The sequence below is a fragment of the Mus pahari genome, chromosome 2 (assembly GCF_900095145.1).
Source record: "Mus pahari chromosome 2, PAHARI_EIJ_v1.1, whole genome shotgun sequence".
NCBI lineage: Eukaryota > Metazoa > Chordata > Mammalia > Rodentia > Muridae > Mus > Mus pahari.
Genome location: NC_034591.1, coordinates 105,742,049 through 105,760,985, shown reverse-complemented (window position 1 = coordinate 105,760,985; position 18,937 = coordinate 105,742,049). Strand labels below are relative to the sequence as shown.

Sequence of the window (18,937 nt, the reverse complement as noted above, 5' to 3'; positions counted from 1 at the left end):
CTCGAAAAAAAAAAAAAAAAAAAAAAAAAAAAAAAAAAAAAAAATCAGAGACATAGGCTGCCACCCTAACACCCAGGATGCTGAGGCAGGAGGATTGTGCATTCAAGGCCAGGTGATACTACATATAGAGAAACAAAAACAATAGCATGTGACAATTTAGCCAGTACTCTAATTCAAAACAAAGACATTTCACATTTGTATTCTCTGACAAGGAAACTGAGGCTTAGCATGTTCCAGTAATTGTCTCTAATCCCCAGACGGTGCTAATAGGTAGTCAGATATGCAGTAAGTTACCATGGAATGAAGGCCTGCGATCCCTGCTTAGACCCTCCTAACCCACAGTTGTTGATACTGGCCTCACCTGCATGGTAAGGCATCCCTTGAAATCCTGCCCCAAACTCCTGCCCCTGCCTCCCTCAGCCAGCTTCCTCTGATGTGTGCTGAGTCTCACAGACACATGGCGTCCTTGTGTGAGTTCACGGTTTCCACAGTGGATCCAGGGTCAGCAGCCTTGGCATCACGGTAGCCTGTGTCCACTGTCACGCATGTGCTCAGACCCTGATAGGCCAGCTGAATGGGAGAATCTGGGGGTGCTAGTACTCCTTCAGGTTTCAGAGATAGCCTCAATTCCATTTTTTTTTTCTTATTGTTGCCCTCATCTTATGGATGTGCCATCTCAGGCTGGCAGGATTTCATCTTAGCCACAGAGGAGACAAGTAACTGCATTTTGATACAAATTCCCATCAGCGATTGACTGAAAAAACTTGAAGGTCTGAATATGTGCGACTGGATTATGCAGACTGACATGAAGGGGGTGGGGGGAGAAGGGTAAGAAGCCAGGGCTGCAGGCTCAGGCTCACTAAAGCTCATCGGGTTCCCTGTCACCCAAGTCAGCTGGGGACTCCGAAGCATCGACAAGCAAACTCCTCTCTTATTTTCACACTTGTATTTACTAAGGCGAGAAATGATGCCAACACATTTTGAAGCATTTCTGACAGGCACGCGTGCCTTGCAGCTGGCAGCCATCTACTCTGTTAACAGAGTACATCACACTGGACCCTGAATCAGCTCTGACTCCCGTGTGGAAACTCCCACAGATTACCTGTGGGCTTGCCCCTGAATTTCCTCAGGACTCTTTAGGTTCATATGGGGCCCTAGTGGGGCCCACCCCTCTGTAGAATCACATCGGCAACACCCACGGCCATTCCCTCTAAACTTCCTCTTCTCACACCCTAGCTGAAGGCTTGGGATTTTTTGGTTTTTTAAAAAAATCTTCCTTTAGCACTTTCCCTCAAATATTTGCAGATAATTAATTCATTGTTAATTTGACAAGGATGCTTGCTTTATATTTTGTAAATAGAAAGCTGGGCCCAACAAACTCTCAAGTTTCTTTCCTCAGTCCCTTTCTTCTTTCTATTCTCTCCCCTCTGTCCCTCCCCTCACTTCCCCCTCCTTCTCCTTTCTCTCTTTTCCAGTGGAGCTAGAAGGGAACCTAGAGCCTCACACGTGGCAAGCAGGTGCTCTGATGTTGAGTGACACCTTAGTGACAATGTATTTTTAACAAGCGTGTCAGAAAGACAGAAGGACGCTTGCTGGGAAAGGCAAAATGCTTTGGGAGTGAGACTTAATGGCCACATTCCTAAGGTGCCATGGGCGGTAGACTCCTGTCTGCTCTCTATGGCAGGAGGCCTCCATAGGCCCTCCTCACCCACTCGGTACAGTCTGGCTGGCCAGGATGCCTGTGTGGAGGGCCAAGGGGTTTCCAGTGAGTCAAGGGAGCAGCTGCAGACCCACTGAGTGCATGCACACCCACGGTAGCTTTCTTATGCTATGTTTAGAAACTTACAGGAAACTGCCTTCTGGTATCAACCTGAGCAGGATGTGGCTGGCGCCCCACAACTTCTGCCTGCCTCTACCACTTCTTGTTGGGTCTTGTCCTGGACCCCTCCTCCTCCTCGGAAGCCTGGCTTCCGAGCTCAGAGCTTTATATCAGAAGATGCACCACACTATGGATCAGAGAGGCTCTGTTGTCTCCCCTGCCCTGGCTCTCAACCTGGACTGCCACAGACTCACCCGGGCTAAGATTTGCAGTGTCTGAGCTGGCTGCTGGTGGTTTACGCCTTTTATCCCCGCACTTGGGAGGTAGAGAGAGGTGGATCTCTGTGAATTCCAGGCCAGCCTGGTCTACAGAGTGAGTTCCCGGACAGCCAGGGCTACACAGAGAAATCCTGTCTCGAAAACAAACAAACAAACAAACAACCAGAACAACACACACAAAAAAAGAAAGGAAGAAAGAAAGAAAGAGAAAGAAAGAAAGAAAGAAAGAAAGAAAGAAAGAAAGAAAGAAAGAAAGAAAGAAAGAAAGAGGGAAAGGAAAGGAAAGGAAAGGAAAGGAAAGGAAAGGAAAGGAAAGGAAAGGAAAGGAAAGGAAAGGAAAGGAAAGGAAAGGAAAGGAAAGGAANGGAAAGGAAAGGAAAGGAAAGGAAAGGAAAGGAAAGGAAAGGAAAGGAAAGGAAAGGAAAGGAAAGGAAAGGAAAGGAAAGGAAAGGAAAGGAAAGGAAGGGAAGTGCAGTGTCTGGACTGCACCAAAGACCAAAGCCAGCAGGACCTGAGGCTCAGGGAGGCCGGCATCAGGCTCTCCCCAGGGTTTCAGTGGTCAGCGTTCTCCAGTGCTGGCTAACTTTATGTCAACCTGACACAGGCTAGAGTCATCTGAGAGGAGGACGCCGCAGTTGAGAAAGTGCCTCTGTAAGATCAGGGTGTAGGAAAGCCTTTTCTTAATTAGTGACTGAAGTGGGAGGGCCCAGGCTATTGTGGGTGGTGCCACCTGTGAGCTGGTAGCCCTGGGTTCTAGAAGAAAGGATGAGCAAGCTGTGGAGAATAAGCCAGTAAGCAGCACTCCTCCATGGCCTGTGCATCAGCTCCTGCCTCCAGTTTCCGTCCTGCTTGAGTCCCTGACCTGACCTCCTTTAGTGATGGAGTATGGTGTGAAAGTATAAGCCAATTAAATTCTTTCCTCGCCAACTTGTTTTTGGTTATGGTGTTCCATCATAGTGATAGCAACCGTAACCAGGACACCTTCCGTTTCCAGTAAGATCCCACTCATGTGGTATGACTCTGCCACCCTGCTAGCTCCGCAGGATGTGGGGATGCCAGTGTAGCTCAGAGACACCAGCCATTGCCTTGGTACTCAAACACCAGGTGCATGGCTCCCCCGTTCAGGGAATACACTCACATCATTTATAAGCTCCCCTGACCCTTAGCCACCAGACCCACTCCACAGTGGGTCCTGGTGGTGACCAGTCCCGCCCCACAGATACACAATGTGGAAGTCCCACAACTCACATCTGAAACATCTCTGTCTCATTTCATCTGTGAGTTACAGATTCTTCTTGCCATCCAACAAACACCAGCGGCACTTCCAGTGCCGGGGCTACATGTGGATGGACTGAGAGGTTCTGTGGTTGAGAGAGGGACTAATTAACAGGTCAATAAAATGGCCTGTGCTTGCCTCAACTAAAAGAACCATCACCCCCAGCATGACAAGTGCCACTTAGAGAAGGGCTGCTGTACGTTGCTGTGCCAGCATACCCCTCTTTGCATAACACCCCACCCAGAGCAAATGTGCAGTTAGGGGCTTGAACCCATAGTACTACTGATGTTTGTAATAGCTGTTGCCTCCGACCTTACAGAAAAGCATGTGGACAGATAACACGGAAGACGGCCCTGTAGAGCATCCAGAATGTACAATGCCTGTAGCATGGTGTGGCACAGAGAGCCCCAGCCATGGCTGTGCTCTCCCTGTCTCTCAGGAGCCCCACACTGTTTGTTTCCATTTCCTTGCTTCCCTTGCCACTAGCTCCCACCCAGGAAGCAGTTCTGGCCAGTGGGATCCAGCTGGGACCTGCCGTGGATCTCTGAGGAAGGTCTGCTGTCCGGGTCTGAGCTCAGCCCTTCCCTCCTCCTGACTTCCGGCTCAAGGCTCCTTGTAGGAGAACAGGTGGCTGAAGCAGGGCCCATAGGGGTGAGTACCACAGATATGTAACGTCTGTAACATTTGTGGGGCAAATCTGGACAAAGTCTGGGGTGTCGCCAGCACCCTGCCATTCTGATCCTGTGTGGCATGGGCAAAATCAGACTTCTCTTCCTTAGGCTGCTGTGGTTGGGTTCCTGTCTCGAATAGTGGACTCATATATGGCTCCAGTACAAAGCTAACAGCGTCCTGGGTTAACCTTAGATCTCCCACTTATGAGACAAGGATACTAACCATAGTCTTTAAGAGGAATTTGAGATAACATAGGGAAAATGCCTGTTTCGGCGCTGGCAGGCCTCCCTCACTGATAGACAGCATCCCGATTTCCCCTCCGGTAACCTATCCAAACCCACGAGGCCATTCTGGAAAACTCCAAAGGATAAAATAGAAAGCAAAGCTAAATATCTGACTGCAGGCAACCTGAGAAACAGGGCCAGACCGAGAGCCACAGCACAGCCTCGGGGGTGGGGGGGTGGGGGGGATGCAGCTAATGAGAAGCCAGCAGGCGGCTGGGCAGAGACCTCCAGGGTTCCACGGATCAACATCGGGGTTACAGGGGTTACAGTCACCGGTGCGTCTGTAAATAGCACTGTGAGAGGCAGCACTGTAGCTTCTGTGAGCTGTCTGTCCAGCTGCTGTGTGCAACATTTCTTGTCTCTGCCTTCATGTTATCTCCCCATGGCCTCTGTAGGTCTGAGATGACCCAGCTGAAGGCAGCAAGGCCAGGGTAAGAGCCCCTCACCCCCCCCCCCAGCTGTGCCACCCCTGTTCACAGCCTTGGGGGACAGCCCAGCTGGGGAGACAGCACAGCAGCTGGTCTTCCCTGACTCCTGGAGGGGAGGGGCTCCTCTGGCTCTCAGCTAGGCCCTTTCTCTCTCTTTCTCTGTTATATCACCAATCTGACATAATCAGGGCCCACACAGAGGAAGGCTTGGGCTTGCCATCAAGTGGGGATCTGGACCCACTATGAGTGTGGGTGGGTGGAGGGCTGTGCCCCTGTGTCTAGAGAGACGGCACATGCGTGTGCATACATACACATGCTCAACTGGGTTGGTTTTTTGACTCTGACTCCTCCCTTTGGCACATGTAGAGGTATTCCCAGTGTTTCGTTCTGGGAACTCAGAACAGGTGAACACAGCCATTCCTTCCTGACAGAGCATCACAGAGACCTCTGCTGCAAGTTCAGATATATTTATTTTTGGTGGCCACGTCAAGAAGTGGGCTGCTTCTTTGCTCCCTGGACTCTTAAAATGACAACAAGAAGAATGCTTTAAAAATGGTTTTTCTAAGCACCTCAGCCAGGCAATATAAACACAGCCTCCCGTTGACTTCATCTGGCTTATCAGTTTATCTGATCAGCTGGCTGACACTGAGCTGTAAGACAGGTCCCTGAGATTCAGAGCACTCACTGCAACAATTCAAGGGGTCGCCAGCACACCACGACAACTACAACGGATATTAACGGAGACGGATCTAACAGGACAAAGCATTCCTGTCTCAGGATTTTCTAGTGTGTAGAGTGTTGGGCTTAATAATGACAGCGTCCCCACAGCAAAAGCCTTGGGGATAACCCTGGAATATTATCTGCCAAACAAAACTCACAACTGTAACCAAGGCTGACTGCAGAGCAGCAGAGAACATCACAGCTGTAATAGGGAAGAATTTAGTTAATAATCTCAATTACTGAGACATGTGCATACATCTAGCTTAAAAGGGGCTCCTGGCAAATCCAATTCTCAGGTCTTTGTGGACAAAAATCACCTAGCAGGCTATCCATCTCTCATGAGCATCTCCCTGGTGTGACTTCAGCTCTCTCTCCTTGGAGACTCAAGCCACTGCCATGGCTCCCTGTCCCTCCTTCTGACAACATCACTTAATTATCTACACTCATATCAGATACACAAAGTGGCATTTCGGGATCTGGGTAGAATGGCAGAGAACCACACTAGGCTGTGCAGAAATGACCACGCTGTGACTGGGAACGTAGCTTCAGAGACTTAGAGACCCTAATCTGGAGACATTTCAGTTACAAATACACCACAAAAATAACTCAAGGGTTGCATACCAGCTTGGAGGATAGAACAGTCATAGAGTGTTTTCCCAGCGTATTTGAGGCTCTGGGTTCAAATCCTAGTACACGAAGAACTGGAATTTGCATACTGACTTGTGGAATAAGCCCAGTCTCATTGGTAAGGTTTTTGTTACATGAAAAAAAGAGAAAAATATTTAGCCTGGAGGTATCTGTGCATATCTGTTATATGTGTATGCGCATAATCCGTATATGCATGTGTGTGCGTGTGTGAATGCATGTATGTGTGTACTCATAAGTGCTTGCACATCAACATTCCCACACACATATGGGCATAGGTGTGCATTGTGCAGACCTATTTACATGTGCCTACCCATTTGTGATTGTTAATCTTCATTGTCAACTCAACAGGCTTTAGACGTGTCTAAGAATGCATTACAGTACAACTCTGGGTGTGTCTCAGGGCACCTCAGTAGAGGATGAAGTAAGTGGAGAAGACACCCCTGGAATGTGGGCGGTGCTATCCCCTAGTCTGCGAGCCTGACAGAAGGGAAAGGGAGGATAAGGCCCTTGGGGCAAGCTTGTTCTGCTCCTGGCTGCTTTGGCTTGCTCTGTTCTGCTCCAGCATGATGGGCCAAAATGTCTGATGCCATGAGCCAAAATAAATTGTTCCTCCTAATTTATAACAGTACTGTGTTTGCATGTGTATATGCACATACATGTATGTGTAAACATATTCGAGACGCTTTATAAATTTGTGCTAGTTCAACTGAGATTAAAACTGAATGCAGCCTGATTTACTGCATCTACCTGAAGTCCCCCTGAAGTCCCCTGGGAGAAAACTGTGTCCACTTGAGAGAGAGAGAGAGAGAGAGAGAGAGAGAGAGAGAGAGAGAGAGAGAGAGCACATTTTAAAACTGTACTATAGGACTCCTTGGCCCAGGCAGGCTCTAGATAAACAGGCCCAACTTTGGTTTCTCAGTCAAGTTTCCAGTAAGCCTGACTGCTAACTCTGGTTTGAGAGTGACTGCTGGTCAGACCCACAGTCCTACTTATATAACCACATGTAGACTTTATCCCAGACAACAGAATCGGGCAGGAAGAAAAGGGGCAGGCGAGGCCTTTCTGCCAGCCTGGGCGGCAACTGGAGGTACTCACCATGGTCATGGGCAAATACCAGCATGTCCAGCCCCTTCAACATCTGAGCCAGCTCATCATAACGGCCACAGTGTTCCCCAGCTCCATGGGACACAAAGATGAGGGCCCTGGAGGATAAGAAGGAAGCGGTTAGAAAAGCCAAAGCCACAGACAAGACTGCTGGAGCAGTTGAGGAGCTCACACCAAGCCAGCAGTGAGTCAGAGGCCAACCCCCTGGCTCCAAGTGCCAGTTAGTAAGTCAGGGGGCTGGAGTTAAAATGCAGCCAGGGTTGATGGGATGGAGCCCGCGGCCTGGCCTTCTCTCTGCAAAGCGCTATTCCACCAGACTTCACCTCTTCACCGGAAAAGCCAGTGCCTGAGAGGTCATGGGAGCCAACCTAGGCTGGGTCCTGGCAGAAAGCTAGCAGCGAGCAGGTGCCACCCTCCCCAGGACTGCTTGTTTCTGGGTGTCAGTGCAGGGCACTTAGGTTCTGAAATACCCAGTGTTCAATCAAAAAACCCATAGCAGGGAGTGAGAGTCCTCTTTGGGTGAGGAGTTCCTGTCATAATTTTGACACGGTAAGGGCCGCAGCCACCATTTCACTTACTGCCTGTCAGTCCCCCCTGCTAACAGAATATGAAAGGATTTTAATCCTCTATTGTTATCGTTTGTGTTGTTGTTTCTACAGATGAGAGTAGAATTCAGAGATGCTGAGTGTCTAAGCGTCACAACAGGTAAGACAGCAGTCAGAATGTATCACTGCCTGGCTTAAAAGGCTCTCGCATATGGGCACAGGACTCAATACGAAACCCACCCAGACCCTCTTCCAGGCTCTTGTGCCCAGGTCAGACTCCATCCTTCACCACAGGGTGTGGCAGCATTGGCCACATGTTTGCTTCCTGGCTTCTCTGCCATCTGAGCTTAGCTCTAAGGCACGGACCTCAGAGCTACCCCAGCCTTGTACCCCAGGCCAGCCCCTACACACAGGCTGGGAAGCAACCAACCCACTCAAAAGCTGTGTTCTTTCCATAATCCCTCCCAGCTCAGCTCTGCAGGCTGCTGACAATGCAGATCTGGTTCACTCTCCTTTGTACTTTAATCTTTAAGCAAAATCACCTCTAGCATATGTGTTTCTTGCTCCTTCTTAAAGACAGGAGACTTGCTTTCCCAACCTGTGTGGTCCACGGGTATGCAAGCTGCCAGATACCCACAGTGATACCTGTCTACTTGACATTCCTGATCAGCAGAGAGGTGTCTTCATACTTCTCTCAGCTGCTGTGGAGTGTGCCTCGGACTCCAACATCCCCCATCTTCACGAGGATTTTACTTCCCAAGGGCTGGCTCAGGGGTATCTATCTTTGGGACCATGGGCTTCTGTGGTGACTCAGCCCATGGCTACTAACAGAAAAATAGGCTAGATTTTGCAAATGTTTTGTCTCCGTAATACAGCTATGGGCCACAGTGGGCGGCTTCATGGGTGGTCATTTGGGGTCAGAATGAACAGTACAGGTACCACTGTCACGCCCAGCTTGACACCCTGATCAATTCGTGACAGAGGCTTAGACACTCATTCTGCGCAATTTCCTTTCACCCCAGCCTCTTCTAACCTCAGCCCTAACTGAGGATCACTGAGGAGCATCTAAAACCACAGGCGTGCGGATCCCCTCCAGAGACCACGGGTCTGGAGCTGGAGAGGCTCCTCATGGCTCATGCTCAGTCAAGGCTGAGAAGCACCTGCTCTGGTCAATTGCCCAGATATTGCCCAGAGGCTCCCTGAGACTCCTCCGAGCAGCCGCTTCTAAGTCACAGTATTCCCAGCTTGTCTGCTGGGTGAGCTATGGCTTCTCTCCACAAAGGCATGGAGCCTGCAGGAGCTTGCCGCTGTCACCTCTTGGAAAGAAACGGACTGTGGGGCTGCCCATAATGGGAGCAAGGTCAATGAGTTCTCCACACCTGTCAGCTCCACAGAAGTTCTACCACCCCCCACCCCACCCCTGCCCAGACTCACCCAGTGGGCATGCTCAGATTCACTCTGTTACGGCAAGTGAGCATTCCATAGCTTAGGGTTTCAGATCTGGCACGGACCCCATTCTGTCAAGTTAGCACAACACACACACACACACACACACACACACACACACACACACACACACACACACACCCCTGCACGTTAGTATTCACTGAGTCCAAGTCTGTCAGTCTAAGCAAAATTAAGTCAGGCTGCCCTGCTTAAAGCTCTTTTGAGAAGAAGCATCATGACCTTCTTCCCCTCCTTTACTGATTATCGACCTTTATTTAGCTTCCTTCCTGGTTCCCAGATATGTCAATCGGAGCATGCTACCAAATGCTTAGCTGGGGCAGCCTCATGTCTGATCACCTCCTAGGGACAGACACCCTCCCCATGGCTGGTGCTCAGCTCCTAATGGATGTCCCTGGACACTCAGTTCAGAAGCCAACCCACCGTTCCCTCTTCTAGCCAGGTTTGAGCTGGCTTACACACTTAAGTGCACTCTTACAGTGTGCGCTTCCACCTGCACAGCTGCACCTGCCGAGGCTCCTGCTCGCCTCCCTGTCTTCCTTCACCTCTCCATCCCCACCCTGAGCTTTCTGACTCACGAGGCCCCTCCAATACTTATCCTCACCATTTGTCGCTACATAGGCCCTGCCTGTCACCTTCTCGACTGAGATGTCAATGCCCAAGGCAGCGGAGGAGTAGGCGACCTGACATCCAGCAAGAGGACTCCTCCCACGTACCTGGCCCAGATCTCACTGTCATGGCAATCTCAGGTTTAGAATGCAGGCTAAAGCAGGGCCTCCCAGAAACCCCAAAGCCAGCCCATGGCCGCATCTGTGACCCCTGACAACTGCCCATTTCACGGCACTGCCCCTTCACAGACACACCTGATAATGCTGCCCCTCCCTCCCTCCCTCCCATCTCCCCATTTAGGGCACAGGCAACACCTAATCCAGGCACAGGAGGAAGGCATGGCTTGGTGGCGATGATGAAGGGGAGGGCTTCCAAAGCATGGGCAACATGGGGGAGCTGGGAAGTTTCTCTAAGAGAAGACGGTACCAAGCAAGGTGGTGACCTGACATGACTTCCATGCTAAGCTCTCAGGGCTACTGGGCATCATGGGGCCAGGAGGCAGGAGGATGCCTGTCAGGGAGCTGATGCAGCCAAGCCCTGAAGAGGTGCCAAGGGAAGCCGCCCGGTGCCTTCCCTCCTCCCCTGGCATCCCACATCCTCGGCCAAGGGCAGGAGCAGAGCGTCAGCAGAGCTGTTTGTGCAGACGAGGCAGGACCCACAGCAACAAGATTTAGGTTGCAGAAGAGACTGCACAGATCTCTTCCTTGGAACATCCCCACGGCTGCAGCCAGACAGGAGCCAGGCATTCAGGGAGAAGGCAGAGGCTGCGGGAGGGGCATCGGGCCCCAGAAGCAGATGGCCTGCCTGGCACACAGCCCTGAGAGGAGGGGCCACCCTGGAAACCATTTGGAACCTGAGATAAAGGAGCTGGAGGCTCAAAGCTTTGCGAAATGAGTGAGCTCTCACTTGGTGGCACGGCACTTCCTCCCCAGCAGCACTGAACTTGCCCCCTTGCCCTTTCCTAAAGGTTCAGGTGGTCTAATCTTGCTGAGCCTCAGTTTGTCTGCCTGTGAAGTGGAGATGAGCCTACTGCCACCCACCTCAGATGACACTGCAGGTAAAGGAGCCACAGATGTGCAGCCCCTGTGCAGAATGAAAGCCTGGGTTCGGGTTCAGCGCTCTACACAGCATGTTCCTGAACCTCCACAGACCTTGATCTCCACACTTTTAATTTCTAAATTCCAGATTTTTTTTTTAATAGCAGAAAAGAGATAAGGGCCCTGTGATGGCTAGTTTTTGGCTAACTTGATGCAAACTATAGTCACCTGAGGGTTGAGAACTTGCCTCCGTAAGATCAGGCTGTAGGCAACCAAGTAGAGCATTTTCTTAGTGATGTGGAAGGGCCCAGCCCACTGTGGGTGATGTCCTTCCTGGGCTGGTGGTCCTGGGTTCTATAAGGAAGCAGGCTGAGCAAGCCACAAGGAGTAGGCCAGAAAGCAGCCCTTCTCCATGGCTTCTCCATCAGCTCCTCTCTCCAGGTTCCCACCCATTTGAGTTCCTGCCCTGGCTCTCCTCGAGGACTGTGGAATTCAGGATACGTGCTCCTTAGTAAACCCTTTCCTCTCCAAGTTGCTTTTGGGTGTGATGATTTTTTTTCTACAGGCCCAGAAATGTGCCCAAAGAGTACCCTCTGAGTATCCTAGGCCTATTCTGTGTCTCCTCTGCCTCACCTACCCCTGGGTTAGTGACCACAGACTATCACATTCTTACCACCCCCCACAGCAGCCAGCTCCAGGAGATTAAGCAAGACCCCTGGGAAGAGGGACAGGCAACAAACAGCGACCACTAACCATAGCTTAGGTTATGATGGGAGATGGGAGTCAGAGCCCAGGACTGAGAGGACCAGGACTCTCCCTTCTGTTCCCCAGAGGACTTTAGACTCTGTGGGTTCCGCTTTACTTGCCCTGCCTATCTGGGGATCAGGGCCTGGTGTCCTCCTAGCTCTGGGTGGGGAGATTTGGCTCCATCCTGCTCACACATGTACTCAAAGATATCAAGGCTGAGAGTCAGTAGGATGGAGGAGCTCTCTGCTCACTTATCAGGGCAGAGCTGGAGAGGCACCAGCATCCCTAAAAAGGGATGTGCAGTCAGAGGGGCTCAGTGCTGGTTCCCACCCCCTGGGAGCCACTCAGGCTGGGGAAGCTCAGACACCAGCCACAGTGTCCCTGAGGGCTTCCTCCAATCGAGGGGTGGTGTGCACATCCCTTCCTGCACATCCCCTGGCACCCTGCTCTGCAGCCTCCCGATCTTATGGCTGTAAACATTTAAACGATACATTTGCTGGTCCTGAGCTGGATCCCTTCTGGGTTTGGTTGAAATCCAAATTGAAGCCCTGTCCCCTCCTTGGGGATCCAGGGGGCCTGGGCCCCTCTGACAGGGCTTCCCAGTAGAGACAGGCCAGGAGATAAGGACAGGTTCGCACCTGCCAAGGGCCACACAATCTAGAGGAAACAGAAATAAACGTGTCCCCTGCGACATGGATCAGTAACGCCGACCTCACTGAGGTGTGACCACGGACTAAGGAGCTGTGGGGGAAAGACCAACATGACGGTCACAGCAGCGTGATGGGGCTGTAAAACAGCCATGCTGACAGCTGCCTCTTGGCTGTCTGGGTGCTGGTCTAAAAATATTATTACAACATAATCCATTGAGCCCTCAAAAAATAAAACAAACAAACAAACAAACAAACAACTCACCTGAGGTGGTACTGTTTTAGTGTCCGAGCTATGGATGAGAGAAGTTCAGAGTGGCTAACCAACTTCCTTGAGCTCACACAGCCAATAGATTTTGAACCCAGAGAGGTTTGCAATTCTGACCACCACATAAAGCAATCACAAGACAATACTATGCCCGTGGTCACGTCACAGCGGGTGACCAGGTCAGGCTACAACTCTGCCCCTCTCCACACCAACCACTTACTCTTCTGGCTTCCTGCCCCTACCCCCACCTCACCCCCCACTTTTCCACCCTGCCTTCCAACCACACAAGATATATTGGTTCTCCAGTGCCCCAACTTTATCTATGTCCTCCAAGTTGGTGTGAGCTGACCTCTAACCCTCGGTGGCTTCTCATGCCAGCTGATCACTCCCCACAAGGGTCCTAGAACCTCTGACTCTATTTGGTTCATCCAGCACTTGTCAGAACATGGTATATATAATGGATCCTTTGTTCCTTGAGGAGGGTGACTACACTCCACAGATTTCATCTTGGTATCCCATACCCAGGAGCACAGTCTCTTAGCCATAAGTGCAGTGTGGGTGGATGCACAGATGGATGGATGAACAGATGAACATAAGGACAGTTGGAAAAAGGATGGATGGATGATAGATATATAGATGGGAAGAGGGATGGACGGATGGAGAGACAAACAGACAGATGGATGGACGGACGGACGGATGGATGGATGGATGGACAAAACTCTCTAGGGCATTCCCTAGAGTCCTGGAGACTACTTACTCAATTGTGCAGAAAAGCACCCAATTCCATTCTGTGCATCAGCCCAAAGTGCCTCCTGTCACCCACAGATGACCCCGTTTCCCACACAGACAAACATTTCTATAGAGAAATGGAACAGAGAGAGTGAGCAGGTGGAACCACAGACATCAGGGCATTCAAGGCAAGTGTGGAGCTGTGAGGAAATTGGGGCTGACACAAAGAAAGACAGAGGCCTCACGGGCTGGCAGGGAGGCCCAAGATTTTGCAAACATGACAGGAATTACATGAATCATCTGATTGAAACCCAACCTTCATTTCTTACTAAAAGGCAGAGGCACTTTCCAAGAAGAAAACAAGATTGCAATGATGACAGAACCACAGCCAGTTTTCTGAGAACATCCTACCACTTCATACACTTTCAAAACAGAGCATTCGAAACCCGCAGCAGCCCGACCTCGGGGATGTTGCCTCAGCTATTCCTGTCCACCCATCTTGTGCATTCTCGACCATCCCTGGACACTGAAACAGAAGACTGAGTAGAGTCCAAGGCTGGGAAGTCAATATAGGTCATCAAGGAAGACAATGGACAACCACCCTGACAATGGTGCTAATGGACAGCATCCTGCCAGCCACACACTGTCCCCCTCTACCTATATCTGCATTGACAGTGACCTTAGGGTTTACCAGCCGCAGCTGTGTGAGGCCACCACTCTCCCGGCTGCCCCGTATTTCTTGGAGAGTACAGCTGATGTCTCCGTGTACCTCCAGCAAGCTGCCCAAAGTGCCCAACAAGTCAGTGGGGGTGGGGATGGGGAGGTGGCCAAGCATCTGACGGGGCTCCCTTCCTCTCCCCGAGATATGCACACACTGTCCACACTAAAGTGCTCCCAGAAAGAGAAGATAAGGGGGGGGGCTGACATGTTCCCTGCCTTCTGGGCTGGACCTGTTACCATGAGCCTCCTTCCTGGAATCACTGAAATTCTAGAAGAGTCTATCCATGGTGCTGGAGTGCTGGAGAATGCCCGCCTCCTCTTCTGCCCTCTTTCCCCCTTGTTCAGTACTCTAGAACAATGCTTCTCAGCATGTGGGGTTCCAACCCTTTAGAGGTCACACATCAGATATCCTGCATACCAGGTATTTGCATTATGAGTTATAACAGTAGCAAAAATGCAATTTTGAAGTAACAACAAAATGTTACGGTTGGGGGTCACCACAGCACGAGGAACTGTATTAAAGGGTCTAGAAGAAGCGGCAGCCTCCGAGGTGATCTGCAGATTCTATCTCCCTGTGATTCCACATGGCCTCTGGTATCTGGCTCTGTGTTGATCCTGGAGGCTCCTGGATGTCTCTCGATTATTTCTACACGCAGCAAGAGGTGTTCTGACCGACGGAGCCGGGTGCCTCGAGGGGTGCTCCTCTGAGGAATGAGCTCCTGGACGTCACTGTAACCCCTCTCAGGGCCAGGGAACAGGACACTCACCAACTCGCCTTCCTCACCTTTTAGAGAAGTTTGTTATGCTCTGACAGGTTTGTTTTTGTCAAGAGTAAGGAAGCATGTGGGTCCTCTGCCTTTGCATCAAGGCCCGGAGGCCATTCCCTGAATCCCCTTCTGTGCAGTAAGATCTCTTTCCAGAGAAGTCTATACCTGTCAGTCTGGCTTTAAACACTCATGTGGGCTGTGGTGTGAGACAGGGGGTCTCTACAATGCTAGCTGTGGTGGCTTCCCAGCTAAGACGCAAGGCAATGTGACAAGTGACCTCCACCTGATTCGCTGCCCAGGTGTCTTTAGTGCTATCTAAGCCTCCATCTACACTCTGAGGAGGCACAGGGCAACCGGACTAGGCATGGTGGCACCAAGGGAGTGATTAGAAAATGCAGGTGGCTTGGGTCTTAATAAGCCACAATTATTGAAACACTAGAAATCCAGGTGTGTGTCTGTGTGTATTATAACAAATATAGTTCTATTTTTAAAAGAACAACATGCTCAATAGCTTAGGTATACACCAGCTACTGGGGTAAGGCCTCCATGGGCATGGGTCATTTCCCCACTAGGAAAGTGGCCAGTTCCATGTACTTGAATATGCTTTCAATGAAGTTCAGCTCCCTAAAATTCCAGAGGAGGTATAGTCCACAGTGCCAAGGAGATGTTAGTACTCTACTCCTGGGTCCCTGCAACTCTGTTGCAAAAAAACAAAACAAACCAAAACAAAACAAAACAAAAAAACAAAAAATCCCTCCTTCTACTATAAAATATCTAGGCTTTGGTGAGTTCTGCTATGGATACAGGAAAGAGATCAAGGAATCACGGAGCCTTGCAGGTGCCTGGTACTCTCTCTCACTGCTCTGTAACAGCTTGTTTCTATTACACAGGAGTCAAGTCGTTTGCACTGGGTTGAAAGTTACTAGGAAGTTTCTAAATTATATTATTTCATAAGCAAACATTCCGCAAGCCTTCAGCCCTTTGTGGAGTAAGCCTCCTGCAACTGCAACTAATGCCTGAGGCAATCAACTTATAACACTCTGGCTCACCATTTTGGAGGGTTTGTAGGCTGCGGACCCCACTGCTTTCAACTAGTGATAACACATTGTGGGCAGGAGGCAAAATGGAACAAGGGCGTCTGCCTCGTGGCGGCCATGGAACAAAAGAGGAAAAGGAAGAGCTGGGGTCCCACTCCCTCCCTGGAAAGGCATGCCCTCCGCTCCCAAGAGCTCTCACTGACATCTCCAGCAGTTCCCATCGCAGGGGGCTGAGGAAGGCTGAGGAAGCCCATCTTTCTTTGGCGAACATTTACTCAACCATAGCAAGCAGGTGCCTTGGATCTGCCATGAGCTCTTACTTTTTGCTCCCGCTCTCAGACTAAGGCCTTACAACTTGAGTGGGGGATGGCAAAGGCTGCTCTCTGGATCTCTCAGCCCCAGATAAGCCAGGAGTCTGGAGCGGCCCTTAGCAGCTATTTCAAATTTATGTCAGGAGGAGTAATTAATGTTTCCTGTGAATTTATGAAGTAAAAAAAAAACCCAAATATGTAACATTTTTAAAAATGCACACACCCACTCACACTTAATTTATGTATGCTTGAAAAAGGAATGTGGGTCATTGCAGAAAAACAGAAGCAAGCATAAAGAAAAGAAAATCTACCCACTGTGAACACCAAGATCTGCCTCCTTCCAGTTTCTTCCTTGCCATATATATAAATTTAAATTTGTTTATAATCTTTTATGATTCAATTACATAGTTATAAGTAGAAATCACCATGTAATTAATTGTAAGCATGTTGTATGTCTCATTTTGGGCTCCTGCTTTCAATTCCTTCACATCTTCCCATGGACATTTTCCTGTGGAAACAGCATGGCATTATTTATTTCCTGAGTTGCCGCCTGGAGAGGCACAAAGGAGAAACACTGGAGAAAGACCCTAGCAGCATCAGGAGCCTGGGAGGCCTAACAAATGGATTACTGGGATGCGATACTTGAGCCAAGGGCGCACACCACACTAACCACAGCCTCTTGGACTCAGAGCAGACATCACTAATCATCCATAGACTCTTCAACTCAGAGCAGACATCACTAGGCAACCACAGCTCCCTTTCCTACCAAACCCAGACGGCCTAGGAGCCTTTTTTTTTTTTTTTTCAGCCCGGTGCTCTAGACAGCCGCATGCTGTATCCCTGCACTGGTCCCCGCCTTTGAAAATGCCACTTTTAAGTGGTTCCAATTCACAAGTTTCCCCCTAGGACTGAGTTATCACTGCTCAGAACACGCATGCAGCCTCTAGCACACGAGTCCACAGCTGGGTCTTTTGTATTTTGCTAGGATCTTTGCTAAAAGCCTGCATGGAACTAATGGGTTTGGGCTGTTGAAGTCAGGGTCTTGTGGTGTCCAGTGAACCAGACTCACCTCCTACATGACTGGCAGCAGGGCAGTTTTAGACTAGTCCCTTCCAATTCCCCCGCCTTCAGGACATAAGAATGCCACCCTACTACATTCAAACCAACTGCAGGCTGCAGGTGATGAGCCCTGTGGTGACCGTCACAATGTCTGACATTGTCCATTCCTCTGAGTATGGACTTCAGTAGAGCTTCCAGCACAAGGGTAATTACATTCCAAAGGGGGCCCACTCTGAAGTCATTCAGCTAGAAAATTACAAGCCACTGCAAGGACACGCTTCCATATGAACGAGCAAAGGCAAATCTAGCATCCAGCAGCCTGAAGTGCCCAGCAGCTCCGTGCATTTTTACCACCACGTGACCTAGCGTGCTGCCAGCATCTCTCATTGAACACTTAACTCACTCCTCCACCACAGCTTGCCTGCCTAATCTAGCCTACTGAGCCTGCAGGCTCTGCAAGGCTGATGCCCCCCCCCCCAACCCCCAGCTCTCCAGAGCCAGCCCTAGGAGGCCTGCAGTCAATTGGTATGCCTGCAAGAGGGGCAGCAGAGAGCACCAAGCCACACAGTCCCCGGGGCATTGGAGGCATGCTGGGTTACACTCATTCCCGCCACCATTGGCTGCGGAGTCTGAAAACCGCATCTCCCCACCCACAGCAGTCTGATCCCTGCTTCCTTGGGGGAGCACCCGTTTCAGGGCGGCTCCCCACTGGGATCTTGGAGACAATCATCCTGATCCCTGCTGAGCCCTCCTCCTGGAGAAGACCCAGGCACAGCCTTCAGCCTGGCTTTCTGCAAGCAAAGGAAATCCTTACAATAACCAAGAGCACTGTGTCTCCTAGGTCCTATTTTAGCTTGTCCACTTGAACCAGTCCCTTCCATTTCCCAAGTGCTCGTTTAGCTGTCCCAGGGTCAACCTGGATTATTCTGCACACAGCCTGCTTCCTGTGCTGAAAGGTTGGGAGTGGGTGATGGACCAGCCTGCCTCCATCCTAGGCTTAAACTCATCTTCTAGTAAAGGCAAAGGAGACTCATTCCTGTTTGCTCTTAGATCTGTTTCTCCAGGATTGGGCTATGCCCCTCTTGTAACCTTAACTACAAATGGTTTTCTAATTCCTGTTCCTAGGAAATGGCAACAGTGTCTCTGTTGGAAAAAGTTGTTAAAACCATCTTGCATCCTTTGTTTCAAAAGGTTATTATAACCACTTGTTTTTGTTACAAGGACCTTATAATGACCAACTACTCCTGTAACCCCACCTTTTTGCCTGGCAGGTCCCCATTTGGAAGCCTCCCTGAGCTATAAAAGCCTTGTCTTCCTCATGTCCAAGGCTGACCTCTTACATCCTGCTTTAGGGGGAGGCAGCCAGTGCTTACAACTAAAAAAACAAAACAAAACAAAACAAAACAAAAAAACTTGCTTAGCTAATGGCTTGCTTTAATTAATTTGGCCTCAATGATTTGGGTTCATGGTCTTTTTTTTCTCCCATCTTTGGAATTAGCATAGGGGCAAAAACCCAAGGCAAAAAGATGGGAGTTTTAGGGGCTGGAGAGGCAGTTCAGTGGTTAGGAGCACTTGCTGCTCTTGTAGAAGACTGGTTTGGTCCACATGGTAGCTAACAATCAGCTTTAACTCCGGCTCTAGAGGATCTGACACCATCTTCTAGCCTCTGCAGGCACTGCAAACTTGTAGTACCCATATATACACGCATGCAGGCAAACACTCATACACATTAAATATATATATATATATATATATATATATATATATA

General features: G+C 49.9%; 1 protein-coding gene across 2 annotated transcripts in view; it reads right to left on the bottom strand.

Annotated features, from left to right (window-relative positions):
- The window catches only part of Mgll (monoglyceride lipase), a 105,070-nt gene that overhangs the window by 58,588 nt on the left and 27,545 nt on the right, over positions 1-18,937 (bottom strand). For both annotated transcript variants that reach the window (XM_021189138.1, XM_021189133.2), the window contains exon 3: positions 7,221-7,327. In XM_021189138.1, coding sequence (XP_021044797.1) covers positions 7,221-7,327 — 107 coding nt within the window. The remainder of the gene's footprint in view (positions 1-7,220; positions 7,328-18,937) is intronic.